Source organism: Anas acuta, chromosome 5 (assembly GCF_963932015.1).
Source record: "Anas acuta chromosome 5, bAnaAcu1.1, whole genome shotgun sequence".
In the NCBI taxonomy this organism is placed as follows: domain Eukaryota; kingdom Metazoa; phylum Chordata; class Aves; order Anseriformes; family Anatidae; genus Anas; species Anas acuta.
In genome coordinates this window covers 3,173,040-3,198,681 of record NC_088983.1, presented here as the reverse complement: position 1 = coordinate 3,198,681, position 25,642 = coordinate 3,173,040, and the positions used below count along the sequence as shown (strand labels likewise).

Here is a 25,642-nt window from a genome sequence, read left to right as displayed (position 1 = left end):
TCCAGGGATGGGGTCGGGGAGGCAGGGGCAGGGGTTGGGGTCACCCCAGTGCCCTGCAAACCCCCCCAAAACGGGGACATTTCCTTCCTCGGGTGATGAGCACATGGACAAGTCCGAGAGCGCGGCGCACGCGTCACCTGGGGGCTCGGATGGAGTCTGCATCCACGCACCTTAATAAAAACCCTGATTTATTTTAATTTAATTGCTCTCACTTCGCACTGAGCACAGTCCCGGGCTTTACAGACACGCAGTCAGCACCCGGCTCGCGGCACCAGCTCGCAGCCTGCTTCGGGACGCTCTCCGGGAGCGAATCCCGCTGGGGGCACGGCTCCTGCCAGCCCGGTCCCCCCCGTCCTGAGCGGTGCACGGAGCCACACGGCGGAGGAGATGCCAGCCCAGGGGCCAGCAGGAAGGTTTTGCAGAGCCTTCATCCCAGCCAGTGTCCGTCCTGCTGCGGAGATCAGCCCGGTGAAAGCCGTGGCGCTGCCTCGGGGCCGCTCCTGAGCTCGCAGGGTCCCACGTGCGCCACCTCCAAGTCGGTAATGTGCGAGGAACGGGACACCAAAATGAGGACCAAGCCTCAGTTCAGTCCTTTTCCCGCAGAAAACCCCGCTGTGGGGCACAGAGCGGGGATCTTGCAGGGCCGGGGGTGCCCCCCCCGAGTACCGCCAGCCCTGCCCTTCCCTCCACCAGCAGAGCCTGGCAGGTCCCGGAGCCGGAGCAGGAGCGATCAGGTCACCTCCAAAAAGCCCCAAGCTATATTTACCCGAGTTGCTTCCTTCAAAAGGAAAATCGGTTTGACAACAAGAGTAAATACCGCGTGAGAACTGGCAGGAACACGGCTACACCTTGCGAGGCTTGGCTAAACAGAGGGAGAGAAGTATTTGCCCTGTCTCCTCCAAGGACGCTAAGCAGATGGGGACCGGGGTTATCGTCATTTTTTTTTGTCCTAAACGGCCACTCGAGGCAGATGTTAAACAAGCACACCAGTTTTAATACGCCTGCTTGAGGGGAAATGGAGCTTTCATTAAAAGGATCTGTTGCTCGCATGCTTGCGCCGCGAGGTTATACATCCTGGGCTCTGCTTTTTCTCTCGCTTGCCGCTCTTATTAAGAGCGGGTATCGTCATAAATACCGCCTTAAAATAATTACGGGCAGCCTCCCACGGCACAGCTGGGCGCGATCGATTCTCCAGAGCAGAGCCACGGCGGGGAAATCGCAAACCCTGAGCCGAGGAGGGGCCGGGGAGCTGCCCCCATCCTCCTCCCCGGGCACCCCGAGGCACCGCGGGGACAGCGCAGGGGCCGACCCCATCAGCTCTCCGGGCATCGTGCGCGGGATGAGGAGATGGGGCAGGGCTCCAAACCCCTTTTATCCGAGGGGGGAGGCATGAGGCTCTCCCCCCGGTGTGCTCCTGCCCAAACGCAGCCCTGGCACCCCGCACCAAACCCCGCAGCCGTGCGCTCCCCAACCTCTCCGCCGAGCGCTGCAAAATCCGCAGGTCCCCGGAGGGATCCCCCCCCCTCCGGCGGGCGGCACGCATCCCCGGAGCCAAAACGGGGCAGAAACTCCACTTGCCCACCCCGTGCCATCGCCCAGGGCGCCGTCTTCCCCGCGCCGCTCGGGGCCGAAGGCTCGCTCCTCATCTTCACCGGCTCCCGCGGCCCCCCGCCGCGCTCAGGGGAAGACGAGCTGCGGGGCGTCCGTCCTGCGCCAACCCAGGGGGCAAAAACGAGCGTCCCCCTCCGGCCCCGGTCCTTTGAGGGTGGTGGCCCTGCGGGAACCCAGGCGGCGGCAGAGCCTGCGGACGAACATGCGGAAGACGGAGGTGCGGAAGATGATGAAGACCCAGGGGTCGACGATGGAGTTGACGGAGAGGAAGCGCAGGGCGCTGAGGTCGGCGTTCTCGTTGAAGTCGGCCGCGAACGCCCCCATGTACGCACGGATCTGTCCGAAACAGGAGGCTTCAGCGAGGCCGTGGGGGGGCTGAGAGGTTCGGGGGGGGGCGAGGAGGGTTCCCACCCAACCCACAGAAAGATCCCCAACCCCAGGGTGGATTTTGGAGAAGGATTTTGGGGAGGGTTTTGGGGAGGGTTTTTCCCGGGTCAAGAGATTTGGTGAGGTTCCAAGGGACCCAGCACCTCTGGGATGGGATGAGCATGGGGGGGGATTTTGGGGGGGCTACTGAAAGGTTTAACACCCCTGGGAGTGGGCAGGGAGAGGGTTCAAGGGGTTAAAGCAATGAAACGACCCCCCCTCTGCACCTCTGGGATGAGGTGGTGGTGATGGGGGGGGGGTGAAAAGGGGACTAAAGCACTGACCCCACTGCTCGTGGAGGGGGTGGGGGGGGGTAATTAAAGGGATTAAGGCAATGACCCGAGGCCACTGCCACCTCCGGGATGGGGGGGTGGTGATGGGGGGGGTTAATTAAAGGAATTAAAGCAATGACCCGAGCCCCCTGACCCCTCCGGGATGGGGAGGGAGTTATGGGGGGGTTAATTAAAGGGATTAAGGCAATGACCCGAGACCCCTGACATCTCCGTGATGGGGGGGTTAATTAAAGGGATTAAAACAATGACCCAACCCCCCTGACAACTCCAGAATGGGGGGGTGGTGATGTGTGGGGGGGGTTATTCAAAGGGATTGGGGGGGATTATTCAAAGGGGGGGTCATTCAAAGGCAATGACCCGAGCCCCCCGACACCTCCGGGATGGGGGGATGATGAGGGGGGGGTTAATTAAAAGGCTTAAAGCAACGACCCGACCCCCCCGACACCTCCAGGACGGGGTGGTGGCGATGGGGGCGTCCTTCCAGGGCGGTTACAGCGACCCCCAGACCCACGGGATGGGGTGGGGGATATTGAGGGGGGGGCAAAGCAACAACCTAACCCCCCCGGACACCCTCTGGCACAAGGTGGTGGCGATGGGGGGGGTCCGTGGGGGTTCAAACCAACCTGTGGGACAAGGGGGGGGTGAAACACAATAACCCACCCCCCCGGATGGATGGTTATGGGGGGGGTACCCTAAAGGGGGGGGGGGTAAAGCAATAAGGGGTGGGGTGGTGATGGGGGGGGTACTTGGAGAGGACTGGAGCGAGGTGTTCGGGGGTGGATTTCACTGCCGGGGGGGGCAACAAGGGGTCTGGGAGGAGGGAGGGGGGGGTGGTGGTGATGAAGGGGGGGGGTCTTTGTACTCACGATGAGCGGCAGCGAGCAGACGGTGAAGAGCACGGTCATGAGCCCCAGCAGGACGAGGTGGTCGAGCTCCTCCATGCGGGGGGGTTTGGCGGCGGCGGTGGCAACAGCAGCAGCCGGGGGGGTGGCCGCTGCCCCCCGGGGGGGCTGCCTGCGGGCCATGCCGTAGAGGTGCCGCATGCTGCTCACGTTGCAAGCCCCGATGGCCAACACCAGCACCCCCATCAGGCTGGCGTAAAGCACGGGGAAACCCAGCTGGCCGACCCCCCCGCCGGCCATCCGGATAAAACACCAAGTGCCGGGGCAGTACTGCATGGGGACCCCAAAACCCAGCAGCGGGAGCGCGCAGAAGAGCGCGCAAAGCCCCGCGGCGGCCGGGGCCAGCGCTGCGCCCAGCCGTCGGGTAAGGTGGCGGCGGTAAAAATAAGGGTGGCCAAGCGACAACCAGCACTCCAGGGCCATGGCGAGCAGCAGGAGGGTGGGGGCCAGCCCGAAGAAAGCCATGAGGAAGGCGAAAAGCTGGCACAGAGCCCCCGGCTCGCCCTCGGCTCGCCCCCCGGGGGAGCCCAATTCGCTCAGGCTGCGGTTGTAAGCGTAAGCGGCCAAAACCATGGGGCTGAGCAGGCACTTGCCCAGCAGATCGGTGACCGCCAGCCCGCTCACCAGCACGTAGAAAGCCGAAACCCTCGGGGGGCGACCGCCGGGCGAGCGGGAGCGCCGGCGGTGCTGGCCAAGCAGCAGCAGGGCGAGCACGTTGCCCAAAAGGCCAGCCCCAAAAAGCACCGAGCTGGGCACCGCCGACTGCCCGCTCTCGATGAAACGGCTGCCCCGGCACCGGTAGCCTTCGCTCGCCATCGGGCAGCCGCCCTCGCCCTTTCTTCCTCCTCCTCCTCCTCCTCCTCTTCTTCTTTCTTCTTCTTCCTCGCCGCCGCCGACTGGCCCGGCCCCGGCGCGGGGTGGGAGGCACGGGGGAGGCGGCGCGGAGAGGCTCGGGGCGGCCCCCAGGGCGGCTCCTGCCCGCCCCCGGGGTTAGGGGCTGGGGGGGGCACGGAGGGGAAACGGGGGGTGCAGGGGAAATTGGAGGGGGGGTGGGGGGGATGGGGGGGAGGTCCGCTGGGGGGGTGGGAAGGGGGCGGGGGTGGGGGGATGGGGGGGTGGGGGGGTGGGTGAGTGGGGGGAGTTGGTTTCTGGGGGGGTTGGGGGGGTGGGAAGGGGTTGGGGGTGAGCTGCTGGGGGGGTAAAGGGGTGGGGGGTGAGGTTCTGGGGGTGCAGGTAAGGGAGTGATTAGCTCTTGGGGGGCTGGGGGGTGGGAAGGGGTCGGGGGTGAGCTGCTGGGGGGGTTGAAGGTGAGGGTAAGTTGAGGGGAGAGCTTCTGGGGGGGTTGGAGGGGGTGGGAAGGGGTCGGGGATGGGCTTCTGGGGGGGTCGTAGGTGTGGGTAAGTGCATGGGGGAGCTTCTGGGGGGGGCTGAAGGTGAGGGTAGGGGTCGGTGATGAGCTCCTGGGGGGGCTGGAGGTGAGGATAAGTTGTGGGGAGAGCTTCTGGGGGGGCTGAGGGGGTGGGAGGGGGTTGGGGATGGGCTTCTGGGGGGGCTCCTGTGTGGGTAGGGGCTGGGGATGAGCTCCTGGGGGGATTAGGGATGTGGGTAGGGGTCGGGGATGAGCCCCTTGGGGAGCGGTCCCAGGATTGGGAAGTGGCTGAGCCCCCAGGGGGTCAGGGTACCAGCCCTTGGGGTGATTGGGGCTGTGCCCCCAGTGCAGGGGTAGGTGATGGGGTTGGGACCAAGTCCTTGGAGGGGACTACGGGGTAGAGGACTGGTGTAAAACAGGCCAGGAACAGGCAAAATCCCCCACGAGGCCAATTTCTGCAGGGCTCCGCCTGCCCCCCATCACTCCTACCTGCCCCCCATCATCACCCCCACAGCACCCCACTGCTCCTACAGCACCCCACAAGCCCACCGTGGGGTGGGACCACTGCCGAGCCCCCGGGGAAGGTTCCCAGCCCCCCCTTGTACCCGCGGCAGAGCCCTGGGGCGAGCTTTGGGTGAAGCCCCCAGCGCCTCTTCCAGGAAGAGCAGCGGCCCCCTCCAGCTGCCTCGCGCATACCGCAGCTCGCAGGATACATGTGATGATGAATAAGCACGAAACCACGGCCGTCTGCTTTCGGGCCCCTTTTTTTGCTACTCGAGCTGAGCGTAGGAGAAGCGCAGGAAAGTATCAAGATGACAGGAGGGGTGGGAAAGGCGCTCGGTGCCCGGCACAGGCACCCGCTCCGGCGCGTTTTGGCGACGGGCTGGATTTTTTCGGGTCGCATCCAAGCCCCCCTCCGGCAGGGAGGGCGCCGAGGGAGAAATTTCGGGGAGAAATGAAGGTGAGCCTGGGCGCCGCTCGGCGTTTTTTTTTTTTTGCACGTGTGGGTGTTGAAGTGCTGCCCTCGTTAGGGCTCGGCGCAAACACAGCGAGCGTTTCTGCCCCGGGGTGGGGGGGGGGGGACCCGGGGAGAAGAAATTCAGCCTGCCTGGAAATTTGGAAATTCGTCCTCCTGGTGGGCACGTCGAGATGAAACACGTTGCATTCTTCGGCGCCCTGATGGGCAGCTCCTTTTGGATGGAGAGCATCGCCGTGGGGCCAAACGTGGAGCCTCGTGGTGCTGCGGGGCACGGCACCGAAGTTTTTGGTGGAGCCCTCCGCGGTGCCGCAGCCCATGCGTCGCTTTTGGTGGCCGTCCTGGTGACCCTGCTCCTTGTCCTCGTTCCGGGCAGATTTGTGGTGTTTTGTGCCGAAATCCCACCCGGGGAGCTGCAGCCATCCATGCAGGAGCTTCTCCAGGTGAGCCCCGTGCGCTTCGTGCGCTGGCACCCCGGGGACGCCCTCGGAAGGGCACGTCACCGCGGGGCGCACGCTGCTGGGGTGGAAAAGAGGCCAAAGTGTCACCGCTGGGGAGTTCCTCGCCAGGCTGGGCAACGCCAGAAGGCCAAATTCAGCAGAAATTTGTCGCCCCGGGGAGAGGAGGAGGAGGAACCTCGACAATAGGCAGCCCTTTTTTGGAGCGGGTGCCGTCCCCGGGTGCACCGGCACCGGAGAGCTGGCTGGGAACCCTGAAGGACGCGGGGATGCTCGTTCCTGTCCCCAAAACACCCGAAGTGGCAGGGTGATGGGGACCGAGATGGCTTTTGGGGACAACCTCCAGGTCCAGCCGTGCCCCCAGGGCGCAGGAGGTGGCCACCTCGGGCAGGGGTGGCCGCGTTTCTTCCCATCCTTGCTCCAAGCAGGTTTGGCACCGAGCGTGGCCGAGCACGGGCGCCGCCTTCCAGCCTGCTGCGGGGTCAGGGCGGCCGTCCGGTCAGGAACACAACCACAAAGTCATCTCCCTCCTTTCCCTGCCCCAGGGGAGAAAGCGGCGTGGGCAGCCAGCTGCTCCCGCTCCCCGTTCGGCTCTCCTCTTGGCGTGGGTTGTGTAAACTGCAGCTATTCGGGGGAAAATGATTTTGAGAAAGGCTCGTCACCGCCGATGACGAATCCCCCCTCTTCGTCACGGTTCCGACGTGACCCTCTTCTCGCCGCTCGCATTCCTGGCGGAGAAAGGAAAGGAAAGAAATAAAAAAAAAAAAAAAAAAAAAAGGATCAAAACAACCCAAAGCGGAAGAAAAAGCAGCACGCCGCAAAACCCCAGAAGACAAATGAGGAGCTGGAAAAACTTGAAGCATCTGGGAGGAATTTCAGGTTTTGTTTCCAAAACTCTCGCTGACCCCGTGCGCCTTTTCCCCGCCGCCCGGGGGGGTGCTGAGCGGGGTGCCCGCCCCACCGGGTGGCTGCCAAACCCCGTTTTTTCCGCGAAGGACGCCCGGCGGAGCCCCCATCGGTGATTTCTCGCCCTCTTCCAGCCCGGCGCTGGCTTTGGAAGCGTTTTTATCGGTGTCCCCATCACCTAATTTAGAGCCCGTTAGACGGGGAGGGTTTTGGCAGGCGGCGAGGGACGCGGCTGGCCGGGAGCGGCCGCGTTGGCAGCGCTCGCTGGATGCTCCCATCCCGAACAAACGAGGCCGGGAGGGTCCTACGGGGAAGAGACATCCCCCTGCCAGCCAGGAGCACGAAATTAGGGTGGCGATGCCCCCAAAATTTCCCTCCCAGGGCTCTCCTTGCTGCGGTGATGCGCTGAGAGTCCCGGACACCCCGTGTCCAACCGGTTGGTGAAAGCACCTCGAGCATCCCAACCCTGGGCAGTTCCCGTGTCCCTATTTTTGGGACAGCAGAGGTGTCCCCATAAGGGTTTTTTTTTTTGGGATCCCAAGTGTTCCCAGAAGTGGCTTTGGGGTGCGGGGAACACAGCCCTGCTCGGAGCCAGGCGGAGAAGTGCCGCTGATTGCTTCCAGCTGGTGCTGCTTGGAAATGAGCCCCAGCAGGGTGATTTGGGGCTGCGGGGGGTTGGGGTCGGGACGCGGCCCTGCCCCGCTCTGGGTGGGCAGCGTGGGGGCAGGAGGAGTTGTGGGGAGTGCAATCGACCCCGTTGCACAAGCACAAAAAGGCTGCGGGAAGGGCAGGGAGAGGGGCGCATGGTGGGGGGAGGGCTGGGGGGGAAAGGGGATGGGGATAGGGGATGGGGATGGGGATAGGGGATGGGGATAGGAATGGGAAAGGGGGCAGAAATAGGGGGTGGGGTATCAGTAGGGGTTGGGGATAGGGTTTGGGGACTGGGGATGGGGATAGAGGTTGTGGATAGGGATAGGGATAGGGGTTGGGAAAGGGGGGCAGAAATATGGGGTGGGGATATCAGTAGGGGTTGGGGATGGGGTTGGGGGCAGGGGACAGTAATAGGGGTCAGAAATAGCAATGGGGTCAGGGATAGGGGTCAGCAATAAGGGTTGGGGACAGGGGATGGGGACAGGGGACAGTAATAGGGGTCAGGGATAAGGGATGGGGACAGGGAGAGGGGTTGGGGGCAGCAGCAGGGGTGGGATATGGGAATAGGGGTCAGGGATCGGGGTCGGGGATGGGGCTGAGCCTGGTGGGGGCAGAGTGCGCGTGCACGTGTGTGCGCGTGTCCGTGTGTCCGTGTGCGCGTGTCCGTGTGCGCGTGTCCGTGTGTCCGTGTGCGCGTTCCCGAGCCTGTCCCGTGCCGGGGCTGAGCCGGGGCCGGGCGGGCACCGGGGGGCAGCAGCGAGCCCCGAGAGGCTCCGGCACCGCCCGGCCCCGGGATCCGCCTCTTTTTTTTTTTTCCCCCCTTTTTTTTTCTTTTCTCTTTTTTCCCCCTTTTCTTTTTTATTTTTCTTTTTCTTTCCTTTTTTTCCATTTCCTTTTCCTTTTCCTTTTTCTTTTTTTTTCTGTTTTCTTTTTTCTTTTTTTTCTTCTTCTCTTCTCTCTTTTTTTTTTCATTTTTTCTTCCCCCCCTTTCTTTTCTTTTTTACTTTTCTGATTTTTTCCTTTTCCTTTTCCTTTTCCTTTTCCTTTTCCTTTTCCTTTTCCTTTTCCTTTTCCTTTTCCTTTTTTCCCTCTTTCATTTTTTCCCTTTTTAATTTTTCCTTCTTTTTTCCCCTTTTCCTTTTCTCCTTTTTTTCTTTTTACCCCTTTTAGTTTTCTTTTTTTTTTTCTTTTTTTTTTCTCTTTCCTTTTTTTTTTTCTTTTTCTTTTTCTGATTTTCTTTTTTTTTCCTTTTTCTTTTTTCTTCCCTTTTTCCTCTTCCTCTTCCTTTTATGTTTTCTTTTTCCCCTTTTCTTTTTTTCCCTTTTCCCTTTTTCTCTTTTCTTTTTTCCTTTTTTTTTTCTTTTTTTCTTCTTTCCTTTTTCCTTTTTCCTTTTTCCTTTTTTACTTCCTTTCCCCTTTTCTACATCTTTTCTTCATCTCCATCTTTTCTTTGTCCTTTTCCTCATCATCCTCTTTCTTATTTTACTCTTTACTTCGTTTCATTTCATCTCACCTCATTTCATTTTTCTACCCAGGCCATCGCTGCCCTGCGCATACCCTGGGCTCATGCACAGGACGGTGACCCCCCCCCTCTCTCTCTCTTTCCCTTCAGCAGCGCAGGACAGCGTCACCTTGCTCCTCTCACACCCACTCTGGGGACAGCTTTGTGTCCCCAAAGCCAGGACTTCCCTCACCACCTCCCACCTGTCCACACAAGCCCCACCTGGAGCCCTTCCAGCACTTCAGCCTGCCATAAAATTACCCCTTTTCTTTCTTTTTTCTCCTAAAATCTGGGCTGTTTCCCACCAGACCCAGAGCGGCGAGCTCAGCCCGGCGGCCAGGAAAGGGTTTTTATTTTGAGGCTGCGTCTCCCCAGGAGGTGCATCCACCACTGATCTTTTCTGCAGCTGCAGCTCCTCCGGCACGGCACGCCGCGGTTTGGGTTACAAGAGCAAAAATCCCTCCATTTATTGCCTAAGCCTCGTGTTTCCCCCCCTTCGGGGGCCCCAGGCACACCCCAGCTGCTGCAGGGAAAGGATCCCCATCCCCGGGGCTGGGGGTACCCAAAATCTCCCCAAAATCTCCCCAAAATCCCAAGCACAGCACGGCACTGTGCCACCACGGGGACGCGTCCCGGTGGGCTGGGCTCCCCAAATGTGCTGCCCATGTGTTCCCTCGTTTCCCAGGGAATTTTCGGATAGCCCGAGCGCTCTTGTCCCCTGCCAAGCCCCCAAATCCCTTTGAGGGCGAAACGCTCCGGGGTCCTCAGCGCTCTTCAATTTAGAGGAGAAATCCTAAAAGCTGTGCCTCTGGCCCACCGCTGCGTGATGGGGGACGCCGGGGAACATCAGGGGACATCAGGGGACATCAGGGGACATCAAGGGACAGTCCCCCCTGCTCCCAGCCCCGCGGCACAGCCCGAGCCAGGAAAATGTGGCTAAAAACGTCTTCGCTCGCAGAGGCTGTCAAGGGAGAGACAAAGGCAGGAAGCTGCTGGGCTGCACGAAATGAGGCTTAATTGCGGGGCTTAGTCACCCGGAGCATCTGGGGGGCAGCGGCGGAGTGCCGAGGAGGTGACAAAAAGGGTTTTGGGGGAGCCCTTGGCTCTGTTTGGCCCCATTTGTGATGGTGCTGCCTGGAGAGCCCCTGGGTCCCCTTGGGCACCCCAACCAACACCGACCTCGAACCCCTCCGGGCTGCCCTGCCCGGCAGCCTGAGCCCCTCTGCCGGGGATTTGGCTGGAGAAGGGACTGAAGGAGGATGTGGGGGGTCCCTGGGGACCCCAGGGATCGGCACCGGGCGCGGGGGGCTCGGTGCGCTCATCCGGCAGCTGCCGGAGCGAAGGCAGCCCTGCAGCGGCGTGGGGAGAGAGGAAGGAAGGAAGGAAGGAGAGCCCCAGAGATTAAAATAAAATCAAACCTTATTTTTATTTTTACCTTTATGCCTTAAAATACTTTGTAAAACCCGGAGTGATGGCAGGGTTGGGGCCGTGGGTGCCTCGGGGAGTTTTTCGGCGTCTGCGCCCCCCGGTCCCCAGGGTGCAGGGTGCCTGCCCGAGCAGCGCTTGGGTTGCTTCTCCTCTCCGCTCCTTCCTGCACTCCTGCTCCAGCCGAGTAGCCCAGGGTTGAAAAAAACTCCTTATTTTTTTCTGTAAAAACCTTATTTTCCCATAGCTGGGGCTCCGAACCCTTCCCCAGCCACCCCAGGAGAGGCGCGTCTCCTGCTCACCTCCGCGCGGCCACGGTCCTTGGAGGGCTGCAGGGTTTTCTGACCCCACAGCCCCGCTCATCCCAGCCCAGCCCACAGTGCCAGGCCTTCCTCAGCCCTTCCCATCCTCTTCCTCGCCCCCCAGCCCAGCCGAGGGGCAGCCCTGGCTTTTTAGGGAGAGGGATTTGGGGTGTATGTGGTCGCTGGTGGGACCCAGCCCCTTCCTGCCGAGCATCCTGCACCTCCCGCAGCCCCACACATCTGGTTGTGCACAAAGCAGCACGGGGAACAGGCCTGGCTGTTCCTTTTGTTTATGCCCAGGCTGAGGGAAGAGCCAAACCCCAGCCAGAGGCTCTGCTCGGCCACGTGGAAGCGATTACAGGGATCGGGCCCCGTGAGCACCTCCCTCCCCAGCACATGGCATGGGTGAGAGCAGCCCCATCCCCGTCCCCATCCCCATCCTTGTCCTCAACCCATCCCATCCCCATTTCCATCCCCATTTCCATCATTTCCATTTCCATTTCCATTTCCATCCCCATTTCCATTTCCATTATTTCCATCCCCATTTCCATCCCCATTTCCATCCCCATTTCCATCTCCATCTCCATTTCCATTTCCATCCCCATTTCCATCCCCATTTCCATCTCCATTTCCATCCCCATTTCCATTTCCATCCCATCCCCATTTCCATCCCCATCCCCATTTCCATCCCCATCCCCATCCCCATCCCCGTTTCCATTTCCATTTCCATTTCCATTTCCATTTCCATTTCCATTTCCATTTCCATCCCCATCCCCATCCCCATCCCCATCCCCATCCCCATTTCCATTCCCATTCCCATCTCCATCCCATCCCATCCCTATCCCACCCCATCCCTATCCCGTTCCCCATCCCTATTCCCATCCCATCCCATCCCAACCCCCTTCCCCACCCCATCCCCACCCCATAAGCCTCCCCCACCACCGCAGCCCCCCCAGCAGTGGGGCTGCGCCCTTGGGGCCAGGCATTCCTCCAGCTTTCCCCAGCAGCTTTTTCCCATTTTTATCTGCTGGGACCTCACACCGAGAGGTGCCGGCTTTGCCACGGGGGTGACAAAAAGCCTTTTTTAGCATCCCGAAAGCCCACGTGGGAAGCCCTGGCAGCTTCCCGTGCCCCAGTGGGGCCCCTTTCTCCCAGACACGGCTGGGGACAGTGACATTTTCCCCAGGAGAGGCTCATCGTGGGGGAAATTGGGGCTCTCAGAGAGCCAAACCTGCTTGTCCTCCCACCCATTTCAAGGCTCTGCTGCGGGGTTACAACCCCAAAATTAATTTATTCCTTATTACCCTCGCAGCGAACCCTTTCAGGGCACCAGCAGCACCAGCACCCGTCCTCTCCAAACCCTTCTCTTCGCTGCCGCTGCGGTATGGGGTGGAAAACCCCAAATTTTCCACCCCGGCGCTGAGTGCCGTGGGTTTATTTTTGGCAGCGAGAGCCCACAAACCTCCCCCCAACCCCAGGGCCACCTTTCCCCAGGGGAGGGACGTCCTGGACCCCAATTTGCCCTTGGGGCCAGCACCCTGAAATATGAGGGTGCCGGGGGGGTCCCGGCTGTGCCAAGGATGGGGGTGGCAGAGGGGACAGGGCCAGGGGAAATCTGGGCTCCAGGCAGCACCAGATTTCCCTGGACAGCCCGTGGGGTGTCAGAGCTTCAGAAAAAAGCCATGAATTTGGCCCGGGGAGCTCCTCGAAGGCGGAGGAGTGCATCCAGCTGGCCTGAACCCCGCTCCAAGCCCTAATGTTTTTTTAGGGCCAGGCGAAACCTTCCCATCCGAGGGGCTGGAGCCTTTGGATAAGGTCCCTGCTGTCACATCCAGGCTCGCAGCCCTGTCCCCTCTGGTCCCCCCCCTGTGCGCCATTTGGGGACATGGGGACCCCAGGTCCGTGGGGGCGCGGCACCGGGGCTGTGCGCCCTGGGCGAAACTTTCAGAGCCAAAAAGCGCCGGGAAAGGAGAAGCTGAGGCGCGCTGACACGGTGCCAACCGAGCTGCCCGGGGGGGGGGGGGGGGGCTGTGGGTTTCCAGCTTCCTTGCCCGCCCCCCCCCCCCTCTGCTCCCTGGGGATGTGGGGTCGGGTTTCTGCCCGGCGGGGGGCAGCGGGGAGCCTCCCCCCACCCCCGAGCCGGCCCCATCCCCATTTCGTCCCCATTTCATCCCCATTTCGTCCCCATTTCCCGGCCCCAAACTGGCCTCGCTCCCAGCTCCGGGGGCGGCGGGCAGCCTGCAGCCAGCCCCCCCCCTCTCCCACCCCCCCCTCCCCTTTTATTTATTTATTTTTTTTAACCCCCACCCCCTTTTTTTGCCCAGCCCCGGGATGCCCGGCCCGCCTGTCACGGCGCAGAGGAGGGGAAATCACAGCTCCGAGGGCGGATTTTGGGACAACCCCGCATTGGCCGACCACGGGGCTGGGGGACCCAATAGCGGAGCCTTCGGGGCTCGGATCCGCCCCATCCTTCCCCGGTTTCCCCCCCCCCCTTCTCCCCCCGCCCCCCCGGGGCCGTCCCGTCGGGGCCGCTCCGCTGCGCTCCGGCTGCGGGATGCGGGCGGTGGCGGGGCCGGGGCTGTTGGCCGGGCTCCTGGGGCTTTTTTTGGCCGGGATCGTTCAAGCTCTGCCCCGTCCGAGGCTCCTGCCCCACGGGCCGACCCTTGGAGACCTCCGCTTGAAGCCTGGGGACGATGAGAGCTCCCCCGCCGTGGCCCTGCCCCGAGCCCTGCGCCTCTACGGCCGCGCCGCCCGGCGCCTCTACGTGAGTGCCCCCCTCCGGAGCTCCCCCCGCCGCCTTCCCGGCTCTCTGTCCCTCCATCCGGCCCTCCTTCCATCCCTCCTGCTGTCCTTCTGTCCCTCCTGCCCCCCTCTCCCTCCCCATCCTCCGCTCATCCTTCCCTCCCCTCTTCCACTCATCCCTTTCCTTTCCTTTCCTTTCCTTTCCTTTCCTTTCCTTTCCTTTCCTTTCCTTTCCTTTCCTTTCCTTTCCTTTCCTTTCCTTTCCTTTCCTTTCCTTTCCTTTCCTTTCCTTTCCTTTCCTTTCCTTTCCTTTCCTTTCCTTTCCTTTCCTTTCCTTTCCTTTCCTTTCCTTTCCTTTCCTTTCCTTTCCTTTCCTTTCCTTTCCTTTCCTTTCCTTTCCTTTCCTTTCCTTTCCTTTTTTCCTCCCTCCTTCCACCTCTCCCTTCCCACCCTCCTTCCATCCCTTCCTTTCCTCCTTCCCTCCATCCTTCTGCATCTCCCTCTCCTCCTTCCATCCCTCTCTTCCCTCTCCTTTCCTCTTCCATCCATACCTTTCCTCCCTCCTTCCACCTCTCCCTTTCCTCCTTCCCTCCCTATTTCCATCCTTCCCTCCCCTCTTCCATCCCTCCTTTCCCTCTCTTTTTCCATCCCTCCACCCCCTCTTTCTCCCCACGACCCCTCTCTCCCTCCTCGCCCTGACCCCACACGTGCCTCGTCGCCCTCCATCCCCACTCCTCCTCCTCTTCCTCCTCCTCCTCCTCCTCGGCGCCTTCCCTGGGGCCGCCGAGGAACAAGAAGCCTTTTTCCTCCGCAGCTGTTCCCCCCCCAGCAGCTGGGGCAGCCCCCGAGCCACAGCTCAGGAGGTGCCCGAGCTCTTTTGTTTCCCCCTGGCCGGATGGGGCCACGCGGTTTTGGAGACCCCCCCAACCCCGTGCCATGCCCTGGGGGACACCAAGCATGAGGGAGGGGACACAGAAAGGTGTCCCCGCTGCTCCCCGACACCTCGCACCCCTCTCCCCACAGGTGGGGACCAACGGGGTCATCTCCACCCAAGATTTCCCCGGAGAGCCCCAGTACGTGGACGACGATTTCCCCACGGACTTCCCCGTCGTCGCTCCCTTCCTGGCCGACCTGGACACCTCGGGCGGCAGGGGGGACATCCACTATCGCCACGACACCTCCCCGGCCGTGCTGAACCAGGCTGCGGGGTACATCCGAGCCGGGTTCCCCCTCACCGCCGGCTCCTTCGTGCCCGACGGCGTCTTCGTGGCCACCTGGGAGGACGTGGGCGCCTACCAGGAGCTGGCACCGGGCGCCCAGCCCTCGGCGCAGGTGAGGCACGAGCTCTCCCTTTTTCTGGGTATCCGAAAATGGATGGTGGGTCCGGTGCTGGAGGAGGCACGGAATTTCTTTCCCCTATTGGCTCACGGCAGCCTTTTGGGGTTTGCTCGCTCTGCTGCTGGGTTTGGAGCTCCGGGTGCTGCCGAACCCAACGCTGCGCCCGAGGGCTGGGTGCGCACAGCCTGGCTCACCCACCCCTCCATCCCCAAAATTCTCGTTGGTGCTTTGGGGTGAGCTCTGCATCCTTCCTGGACGCTCCCAGCAAGGATCCGGCCTCCCCATTCCCACCGTGGGCTGATTTTGGGGTCGGGCATGCGTTCTGCCTTTCCCACCCCGCTGTTGATAAGGCACCCGCGTGGGCGCTGCGTTTTTGCGGCTCTCCCCAAAAATCACCGCGTCCACGGCTGGGAAAGGAGCCGGTGACCTGCCACGGGGCAGGAGGTGACAGGGACACCCCGCCACCGGGAACCGTCCCCGATTGTCCCCAAACTGAGGCCCCGCGGTGGCAGGCTGGGGATTGCTGCGGCCGGGCGGGGGAAGAGAGCGAGGTTTGGAAGGGAGCGGAGCGCATTTTTTCCTCCTATTTAAAACTTGGGAAAGCAGCTGAAGAATTGCCATCAGAGGCCTCGCAGCGACCTCGCAGCCATCAAAAAATGCGGCCTCGTTTTCTCGCCCTAATTGTTTTTTTTTTTCCCTCTTGGGTCGGGTTTGAAGCTGAAACGAGCCTTGCTCGGGAACGAGCAGCTGGATGGAGAGCCTCGTTTGGGAAGGAAGGAAAATTCAGCTGGTGTGCGCCTTGCAGGATTCCCCCTTCCAAGCCCACCCCCTGAGCGAAACCAGCTGAAAACCCCAAAAACCTAAATCCCCAAAACCCCTTTTTTCTCCCTAAATGTGCCGTGCTCAAGCAGGATTTGGCCTGGTGGCCTCCCATCTCGGGAAGCCGCGGCTCATCGCTCCCAGCCTGGGCTCAGCCGCAGGGGCTGGGGGCTCCCGAGCAGCGAATCCCCCTCCCGGGGACGTGCCCCCCATCCGTGCCGTGACAATTCCCAGCCCAGCGGGGGCAGAAATCGCCCTCTGGGCTGGAATTTGCCCTTTACAGAGAGGCCGCCCCTGCTCTTTGCCCCGTGTCCCCGCTGTCCCCCCCCCGCCTCCGATGTGTCACCAGCCAAAAAATCGTCCCCCGGTCACCGCTGGGCTGGCTGCGTGGGGGAAGAATCCAACCCGGGGGGGGGGGTCACCAACCCCTCCCCAATCCCCGGCAGCATTTTGGCTGCCTCTCCGCGGGGTCTCTGAATGCCCCGAGTGTGCGCCGCCGACAACGGGGCTCTTTGTGCCTGCTCGGGGGCGCGCGCGGTGCCGGGGGCTCTCCGGTGGCTCGTCAAAAGGGTTGTGCTCGGGGCTGGGGGGGCCGGCGGGAGCACACGTGCGTGGTTTTTTCCTGAGGAAACCGGGCTGAAATTGTTCTCCCGGGGAAGCGGGGGCGAGGGTTTTCCTCCGGTGTTAAGGGGAAGGTGGTGGGGGGCTGGCGGTGGGGTCAGGACGGGAGGTGCTGAGCATCCTCCTAGCACCCGGGTTTGGCTCAGCCAGGCAGCCCCTGCTCCCGGGAGGTGTCTGTAGGGTGACGGGGGATTTTTTTGGGGAGATGCTGCCCCGCTTGCTGTCATTTTGGGGCGCGGGGAGCCAGGTATCATACCCGGGGTCGCTGCCCTTGGGGATCCCAGGGGTCTTGGGCCCCTGGTGATGTCCGTGTGTCCCGCTCTCCTCTCGGCAGCTCAACACCTTCCAGGCAGCCATCGCCTACGACGAGGATGACACCTACGTCATCTTCCTCTACCCCGAGGGCGGCCTCCAGTTCTTGGGGACGCGGCCCAAGGAATCCTACAACGTCCAGCTGGAGCTGCCAGCCAGGGTGGGCTTCAGCCGCGGGGACAGCGACGACGGGAGGAGAGAGGGGCTCTTCTACAGCGTGGCCAGCACCGAGCAGGCGCTGAGGCTCCTCGAGCGGTGCGTGGGGGCTCGGGGTGGGCAGGGGGAGCAGGGATGGCGGGGGGCGCACCGGCTGCTGGGGCCGTGCAGGCTCGGGGGGTGCCTGCGTGGAGCTGGAAGAGGCAGGGGAGCGAGCTGTGGGGGGTGAATTTTTTTTGGGGGGGCTCAGCACCATGCGTGTGGAAGGTTTTGGGGGGCAGATTTGGTTTTTGGATGGAGCTCTCCGGATTTCCGCAGCCGCATTTGTGGGTCGGTGGTTGGGGTCCTGGGGGTTTTTGGTGTTCCAACGCGTGTGCCACGTGTGTGTGTGTGCAGGGGGAGCAACGTGGGGGTGCCCGGCGTGTGGGTCTTCCACGTGGGCAGCTCGGGACCCCTGGAGCACGTGGAGCCGGGGGGCAATGAAGGAGGCAGCCCCGGCACCCCGCAGAGCCCCGCGGCGCCCACGGAGCCGCCGGCACGACCCGGCTGGGCGCCCACGTCACCGCGTCCCCGCCACCACGGCCAGCTGAGCATCGTCCCCGTGGGGCTGCCCGTGTCCGTGGGGCAGGAGCGGAGCCGGCGGCTGCAGCCCGACGGGGACACCCCGCAGAGGTACCCCGCAAACCCCGCGTCCTACAGCTCCGGGCACCACGGCGTGGGCGTGGAGGAGGACGTGCATTTTAACACCGACGGTGAGATCCCGGGGTGACAAAACCGAGCTGGGGACGGCTCGTGGCGGGTCGGTTCCTAAAAAAAGGGGGCTGTGTGCTGCGGGTTCGTCTTGTCCTGAGCGGGAACGGGTTGGGTTTGGTCCTTTGGCACGCTCCTGGTGCCAAATTCGGGTGCCGTGGGGCTGCTCGTGGCCGTGCGCCAAGCAGGGAGCCTCGGGGGTGGCTCCGTCCCCACGTCCCCAAACTCCCCCCGCTTGTCCCCAGTGTTCACCTACAGCGCGGGCAGCAGGGAGACGTGCGCCCAGCACCACGGGCGCTGCTCCCCGCACGCTTTCTGCACCGACTACGCCACCGGGCTCTGCTGCCACTGCCAGGCCTCCTACTACGGCAACGGGCGGCAGTGCCTGCCCGAAGGTACGGGGACACGCGGCGGGGAGGGCGCCCGGTGCCCCCGGGATTGGGAAAAAAGGTGCCAGGGCTGCGTTTTCTCCCCGCCCAGGGGCCGTGCATCGCCTGAACGGGAAGGTGAGCGGCAGCCTGGTGGTGGGGAGGACGCCCGTGCGCTTCCAGGACGTCGACCTGCACGCCTACATCGTGGGCAGCGACGGGAGAGCCTACACGGCCATCAGCGGGGTGCCCGCGCCTGCTGCTCGTGCCCTCCTGCCCCTCCTGCCCCTCGGAGGGCTCTTCGGGTGGCTCTTTGCCCTCGAGGAGCCCGGCTACGAGAACGGCTTCAGCATCACCGGTGAGCGGGGCCGTGGGTTGGAGACGCTCCCCTCGGGTTTGGGGTCGCTGTCAGCTCCCCGCTGTGTCGCGGGCTCTGTTGGGTTCAGCAGTGGGGCAGGGGAGGGTGCTCCCCGACCCCATTCCGGCACAAATCCCACCTGTCCCCTCCTCCTGCCCAGGTGCTGAATTCACCCAGCACCTGCAGGTGACCTTCTACCCCGGGGAGGAGCAGGTCCACATCACCCAGGCGGCCGAGGGCTTGGGGCCAGACAATTACTTGAGCCTGAAGACCCACATTCAGGGCCAGGTGCCGTTCATCCCGGAGAACTCCACAGTCCACGTCGGCCCCTACAAGGAGCTGTACCACTACTCCGGCTCAGGTAGGAGCTGTGGTTTGCTTATCCCATTTATTTGCCCCTGCTTTTGGTGTCCCCGATGCTGTCCACGCGTGCTGCGCTCAGGTCACCCCCAACCACCCCATCTCCATCGCGGTTTCTAAAATCCGAGATGGAAACCAGCTTCCTGCGGGTTCCCTTTGCAGCCGTGACGTCCTCAGCCCACCGCGACTACGTCCTCACCTCGGGGGCCTCCAACCAGACCCTTTCGTACCGCCTGCACCAGAACATCACCTTCTCGGGCTGCCCGCACGCCCGTGGCCGCCTGCCCCCTCTCCAGCAGCTGAGCGTGGCGCGCGCCTTCGCCCTCTACGACGCCCAGGAGCAAGCCCTGCGCTACGCCCTGGCCGGCCGCATCGGCTCAGCCCACGGTGAGCACGCTCCTCCGGCCGTGCCAGGTGGGATTGGGGTCTGGGTTCATCCTTCCAGTAGTTTTTCACCCGCTAACGAGCCCCCTTCTGCTCCGCAGATGATGCTGAGAGGCCGCCGGTGAACCCGTGCCACGATGGCACGCACACGTGCGAGGCGACGGCGCGCTGCCAGCCCGGCACGGGGCTGGGGTACACGTGCGAGTGTGCGGATGGCTACCGGGGAGACGGACGGGGCTGCCAAGGTGAGGGGGGGCTCGGGGCACCCCATTCCCTGTGGGGTACCCACCTTAGGTAGAGCAATTTGGGGTGCTGGGCGTGCCGCATCGCGACGCCCGCTGTATGAGGGGCTCCCGGAGGTGCACGGAGGATGTTGGTGGATTATGGGGGGGGACTGAGGTCTCTGGGGGTCTCTGGAGCTGGGGGTGGATGGGGAGGTGCCCCAGGAGCAGGGTGGGGATGGAGGAAGGGGCTGCTGTGGGATGGGATGGGAGGTTTGGGGTGAGATGGGCGGTTTGGGGTGGGATGGCACCCAGCCCCCAAAACGAGCTGTTTGGGGGGTTCCCCACCACCACCACCGGGGTTCCCAGCGTCTCCCCTTTCCTACAGACGTGGACGAGTGCGGGGAGGGCCTGAGCCAGTGCGGCCCCTTCTCCGTCTGCCTCAACACCCCGGGCAGCTACCGCTGCGAGTGCCGCAGCGGGTACCGGCTGGCGGAGGACGGGCACGCCTGTGTGCGTAAGTGCCAGCCCCGAAATTCAAGGCACCACATCCCCCAACCCCCCTGCCTTTTTGGGTTCACCCCCAGCACCCCCTAACCCACATCTCCCCGCAGCCCTGGCCGATCCCTGCGAGGACGGGAGCCACCCCTGCGCTCCAGGGGACCGCGCGCGCTGCCTGCCCCGCGCCGGGGGCATCCCCGCCTGCGAGTGCCTGCCCGGCTACACCGGGGACGGCCGCGACTGCACCGGTAGGAGCGGGGTGCCCGGTGCCTGCCGGGTTGTGGGGATGCACCCGGTGCCTGTCTGAGCTCTCCATCCCTTGCACAGACGTGGACGAGTGTGCCGAAAACCCGTGTCACCCCGCCGCCACCTGCCACAACTCCCCGGGCTCCTTCTCCTGCCAGTGCCAGCCCGGCTACGAGGGCGACGGCTTCCAGTGCGCGCACGGTAAGGCGTGGAGCTCGCCTTACCCCGGGGGCTGATTTATTTTCCCCCCCCGTCTGTCCTCACTGCCCCCTTTTGTGCCTTCTCCACCAGCCCAAGGCAGCACGCAGCGGCTGACGCCGTGCGAGCACGAGCGGCTGTACCCGAGGGTGCCGGGGCACGCGGCGCAGTGCGACGAGCGGGGAGGGTACCGGCCCCTACAGTGCCACGGGGGCACCGGGCACTGCTGGTGCGTGGATGCTTCGGGGCAGGAGATCGCCGGCACCAGGACGGCGCCGGGCAGCACGCCGCCACGCTGCGGGAACCCAGGTGAGCGCAAAGCCTCCCCAAAATGTCCCATCTCCTGCCCCAAAACATCCCGGCTCCCGGGGAGCCTCCAGGGAGGGGAGGCAGGATGGGTCCTGCGGCATGTTTTTGGGATTTCTGTGGGGTTTGGTGGGTGTGGAGGTGCTGGGCGAGGCATTCCCGGCACTACTGGTGGGGCTGAGCTGGAGCTGAGCCCTCCCTGCGTGGCTGCAGGGTGGGGACGCGGTGAGAGGAGGGGGCCCTTTGCCAGGGCGTGGGTGCTGGGCACCGCAGTGGGCACCCAATCTTTTAGGGCACCCTGCCCACGGGGTTACGGTGCTGGTGGCCAGCGGGGCGCCTCCTGCATCATCCTGGGGTGAAAAGGGGCTGTGGTGGGGACATCCCCAACCCCTCTGGCGCAACCAGAGCCCCCACAGGGGTGCCCGGCTGCTCCAAGCGTGCCCCCCATGATCCCGGGGCTTGGGTTTGGGGTTTCACCACCAGCAGGGTCCTCCCAGCAGCTGACGCCGTGCGAACACGAGCGGCTGTACCCGCGGGCGGTGCCTCCGGGCCCCTCTCCCGTGGGCGACGGGCACGTGCCGCAGTGCGACGAGCGGGGAGGGTACCGGCCCCTGCAGTGCCACGGCAGCACCGGGCACTGCTGGTGCGTGGACGCCGCTGGGCAGGAGATCGCCGGCACCAGGACGGCGCCGGGCAGCACGCCGCCGCGCTGCGGGAACCCAGGTGAGCGCAAACCCTCCCCAAAACATCCCAGTTCCTGCCCCAAAACATCCCAGCTCCCACCCCAAAACATCCCAGCTCCCGGGGTGCCCCTCCAGGATCCTTTGTGAGGGTGGAGGAGCACCCAGCAAGGACTGGGGGGTGCTGGTGGATCCCCGAGCGCCCCGTGCGTGCCCGTGGGGTCCGCGGCGAGGGGGTGACGGTGTCGTTCCCCGTGCCAGAGCCCACGGAGAGGCCCCCGAGCATGTGCGAGCGCTGGCGGCAGAGCCTGCTGGAGCACTACGGAGGCAGCCCCCGCGGCGACCAGTACGTCCCCCAGTGTGACACCGGGGGTCACTTCACCCCGCTGCAGTGCCACGGGGACAGCGGGTACTGCTGGTGCGTGGACGAGAGCGGCAGGGAGATCCAGGGCACGCGCTCGGAGCCCGGCAGCCCCCCACCGTGTAAGAGAAGAGCTCTGGGACTCTTCAACCCTCCCCGTGCAGCGCTTTTGGGGCGCAGAGGCGAGGCGAGGAGCCTCTTTGAGCCATCCCTGATCCTTTTTTTCCCTTCCAACCCCGCTCTGTGCCAGGTCTCCCCAGCGTCGCGCCGCCCAGCGTCCGGCCCTCGCCGCGGCCCGACGTGTCGCCGCCGGGCACGGGAACCTTCCTGCTGTACGCCCAGGGGCAGCAGATCGGCTACCTGCCCCTCAATGGCACGCGGCTGCAGAAGGAGGAGGCCAAGACCCTGCTCTCCCTGCATGTAAAGTCCCGAGGGCGTTAGGGTTGGGGAGGGGGGTGAGGGATCAAGGAGGAGGAGGAGGAGGTGGCGGCGAAGCGAGGGCGCACCGGCACCCTCGGTGCACCCCTATCCGGAGTCGGCTGCGACCCTACTGCAAAATTTTTGCCTTTTTCCTTCCTCTGCCTCCTCTTTGGAGCGGCTCCAGCCAGGCCAGACCGAGGGAGAGTCTCCAAAAGCTGGGCCACGACCCTCCCTGCGCCCTTGGGGACGCGAAGCGCCGCTTGCCAACTCTTCCCTTCCCCATCCCAGGGCCTCGGGAAACTCTCCAGGAGCCGGAGGGTTTCGGACCCATCTGGCCGTGGGTGTGCGCCCGCGGCAGCTGGCCCGAGAGCCCCGGCTGCAGGAGGAGCCCGTGGGGGATTTTCCTATTGAAAAGGGGCTCCGAGCATCGCCCCAAAAATTGTAGGGGACCCCGGGTGGCTCCTGGCGCTTGCGGCAGGATCTCACCGCGTCCCCTCCAACCCCATCAGGGCTCCATCGTGGTGGGGATCGACTACGACTGCCGGGAGAGGACGGTTTACTGGACCGACGTGGCCGGCAGGACCATAAACCGGGCCAGCCTGGAGCCCAGCGCCGAGCCGGAGACCGTCATCAGCTCAGGTGTGTCCCCATCACCCGTGTCACCCTCCCAACCCTAGAGCCACCTCGGTGTGCCCGCCGTGGCTCTGGGGCCGTCCTGCTTTGGGATCCTGCATCCCCCGGTGCTGTGCGGGGCCAGGAGCCACACGTCCCCTCCCGCAGGGCTCCTCAGCCCCGAGGGGCTGGCCGTGGACCACCTGCGCAGGGCCATGTTCTGGACCGACAGCGGCCTCGATAAGATCGAGCGAGCCCGGCTGGACGGCTCCGAGAGGCGGGTGCTCTTCGACACGGAGCTCGTCAACCCCCGGGCCATCGCCGTGGACCCCGTGCGAGGGTGAGACCCCATTTTTTAAATTTTTTTTTGTTTTTTTTTTTTGGGGGGCTGCTCGAGGTGGGATGGGGGCGATTCACCTCACCCAGCGGTGCCAAGACCCGGCCCTGCTCTCTCTCACCACACCCCCCCAAAAAAGGATGGGCTCTGTCCTCCCTCGCCCTCTTTTTTTCTTTAAAACCTCCGGATTTGGCTAAAGCTGCTGTTTCAGCATCAGCCTTATTTTGCAAGGCTTTGAAGCACGCTGCTTGAAAACACAGCCGTGTACCCGGGGTGCTGTTGCAATACCAAACGCGCTGCTCCCGAGGCTCACCCTCATCCAGCAGCCACAGCTCGGGTCGTAAACACATTTGACATCATTCTGGCTTCACTTTTAGAGGTTTTGGGTGTTTTGTTTTTTCTTTAAATCAAATAAAGAGCTATTCCAGGCAGCACAGGGGGAAAACCAAGCCTCTTAAGTGATGAGACAGCCAGCGCTCTCCTCCAGCCCTCACGGGTGCGTGCCCTGTTTAATTAACCGTGTTAATTATTCCCCAAGCAACCTTTACTGGACCGACTGGAACCGGGAGGCACCGAAAATCGAAACGGCCACCGTCAACGGGGCCAACAGGAGGGTGCTGGTCAGCAAGGACATCGGGCTGCCCAACGGCCTGACTTTCGACCCCTTCTCCAAGCTGCTGTGCTGGGCAGACGCAGGTAACTTTGGGGACGGGTCACACACTGAGGAGAAAACTGCTGTGTGTGCTTTTTATCCCCTTCCCCTGCCCTTTTCCTGAAGATTTTTGGCGTGACGGGGCTGGGGGGCTCGCAGCAGAGGTTGCTTCTACGTCTTCAGGCTGAGAAGCTGCTGGAAAAATTATTGAACGTGTTTTTTCTTTGCTTTTGTGGCCTGTGAAAAGGCACCAAAAACCTGGAGTGCACCTTCCCCGACGGGGCGGGCAGGCGCATCATCCAGAACAGCCTCAACTACCCCTTCAGCATCATCAGTTACGCCGACCACTTCTACCACACCGACTGGAGACGGTAAGAAAAGGGTCCCGCTCCCTGCAGCAGCCAGAGCAGCTCCTAGGGGGGGAAAAAATGCCAAACGCTGTCCCCAGCCCGCTCCCGTGTCCTGGAACATCACCCGGTCAGCAGCAGGCGCTTGTAAATCTTTCTTAGAGCACAGAGCAGATGTTTAGAAACAAGCCCAGCTTCCTGGGAGGGACAGAAATAGTGGTGTGGTTTTTTTTTTCTCTAATGAGGACTTGGCACGGGGTTCTGGATGGAGATCAGGTCAGGGAAGAGATACTGCCCTCGGTCGTTCCCTCTGCCCCACCACCCAAAGCAGCAGGGTCACCAGGAACTCGCCTCTTCCAATCCAGCTGGAAGCTCTCAAAGCTGCAGTGAAATCTTAGCAGATTACATTAAGCACTCCAGTGCTTGCCACGCTTGGACGAGGCTCTCGGGGAGGTCATCTCTGCGCTTCCATGTCACCAAAAAGCTGTGCAGTGGATGAGCTGCGTGTAGATCTTGCACAGGGCAAATCTGCCTTGCTCCGTAGGTGCTCCGCAGGTGTTCAGACCAATTATTTTAGCTGCTTCTGTCTTAAAATGCAAATAGGTGGGGTTAAAATAAAGAACGCCCAAGTAAAGCGCTTCTCTGCCACCAGGGATGGCGTGATAGCTGTCAATAAGGAAACCGGCTCCTTTACGGATGAGTACCTCCCGGAGCACCGATCGCATCTCTACGGAATAACTGCCGTTTATCCCTACTGCCCTGGAGGTAAAACCCAAAAAAACCAGCAAATCCCAACCCCTTTCCTCTTCCTGACATCTGTTAGAGGTGCTAAAGATCCATTTCTCTCCGCAGCAAGGAAATAACTGCAACTTCACGAACCATCAATCTTTGCACCCAAAGGAACTTCAGACCCAGGAAACTGTCACTGCATGCAACGAAAGGGGAGAGCCCTTAACCAAGACCAACGAAGCGACCTACCCTCCTGCAAAAGATCATCGTGTATTTTTGAATTTATACCTCAAGTCTTTACTACTGTATTTTTTTTAAAGCGAAAAAAAACATGGATTTATTACAAAAAAAAAAAGAAAAATGGTCCTGTGAATCCTAGGCCATTACTCTAACTCTTGCTTATGCAAGCAAATTTAAAAGGTAGCTTTCTTATTCAAATGTTTTTATTTTATTGGAAGAATAGATTTAACTTTATTAGTTCGACAATCCGACCACCAGGTCCTTTTTAACCAAAACCAAGCACAGCGGGGAAGCTTTGGATGCAGTATCTTGCTGGGTCTCGGTCATCTACAGCCCTGAAGACTGTACACGTTCAGAACAGTTTTGTGATATAGCAAAGGCATGGGAGTTGTTTTTTTTTCTTCCAGAAGACAATTCTGTATTTTCAACACTGCCTCAATGCATGTCTTTTAGTATTTATATTAGAAGAATATGCTAGAATCGATCTGTTCATGCTCCTTGGTTCTCCTGAGTGCCGACCCCACGGAGACCAACGCGTGTTCAGAAATACATTTTAAGTTGTAATGCTTCACTTTTTCTAGGTTACTTCAATAATTTGAATAAAAACGGTTGGTTTAAGTTTCCCTTGGGATTTCAGCATGTCAGTTTTCAGGTGGGTTGTGGAGAAGCAGCGAGCAAGCCCGGAGCAAGCTGTTCACATGGCAGGACCTCAGCAAAAGAGAAATCTCCAGAGCCTTTACGAAACACTCCCTTCTCCACACAAA

The 25,642-nt window shown here is 62.1% G+C and overlaps 2 protein-coding genes and 2 long non-coding RNA genes across 8 annotated transcripts; 2 read left to right on the top strand and 2 right to left on the bottom strand.

Annotated features, from left to right (window-relative positions):
* Positions 1-171: 171 nt before the first annotated feature.
* Positions 172-4,187, bottom strand: PTGDR (prostaglandin D2 receptor). Its single transcript, XM_068682286.1, has 2 exons — positions 3,197-4,187; positions 172-1,947 (listed from the first exon to the last, which is right to left on the bottom strand). The coding sequence occupies exons 1-2, from the start codon at positions 4,046-4,048 to the stop codon at positions 1,678-1,680; spliced, it is 1,122 nt and encodes a 373-aa protein (XP_068538387.1). The 5' UTR covers positions 4,049-4,187; the 3' UTR covers positions 172-1,677.
* Positions 4,188-4,919: 732 nt separating this feature from the next.
* On the top strand, positions 4,920-6,812 carry LOC137856683 (uncharacterized). The gene is made up of 2 exons (XR_011096696.1): positions 4,920-5,562; positions 5,954-6,812. It is a non-coding gene; the product is annotated as an uncharacterized lncRNA (long non-coding RNA).
* LOC137856684 (uncharacterized) lies at positions 5,348-11,631 on the bottom strand. The gene is made up of 2 exons (XR_011096697.1): positions 10,529-11,631; positions 5,348-6,763 (listed from the first exon to the last, which is right to left on the bottom strand). It is a non-coding gene; the product is annotated as an uncharacterized lncRNA (long non-coding RNA).
* Positions 11,632-13,287: 1,656 nt separating this feature from the next.
* NID2 (nidogen 2) lies at positions 13,288-25,501 on the top strand. Of its 5 annotated transcripts, none has more exons than XM_068682278.1 (22): positions 13,304-13,584; positions 14,586-14,894; positions 16,675-16,907; positions 17,205-17,560; positions 17,804-17,953; positions 18,039-18,284; positions 18,445-18,645; positions 18,807-19,058; positions 19,130-19,273; positions 19,638-19,766; positions 19,864-19,998; positions 20,078-20,197; positions 20,288-20,503; positions 20,987-21,223; positions 21,442-21,663; positions 21,792-21,961; positions 22,471-22,600; positions 22,742-22,913; positions 23,449-23,606; positions 23,810-23,933; positions 24,562-24,674; positions 24,762-25,501. In XM_068682278.1, the coding sequence occupies exons 1-22, from the start codon at positions 13,375-13,377 to the stop codon at positions 24,770-24,772; spliced, it is 4,038 nt and encodes a 1,345-aa protein (XP_068538379.1). In that variant the 5' UTR covers positions 13,304-13,374; the 3' UTR covers positions 24,773-25,501. The 5 variants fall into 5 exon arrangements, with proteins under 5 accessions (XP_068538382.1, XP_068538379.1, XP_068538378.1 ...); XM_068682277.1 differs by having other exon boundaries at positions 20,984-21,223; XM_068682280.1 differs by having other exon boundaries at positions 13,305-13,584; positions 18,807-19,031.
* The last annotated feature ends 141 nt before the right edge of the window (positions 25,502-25,642 follow it).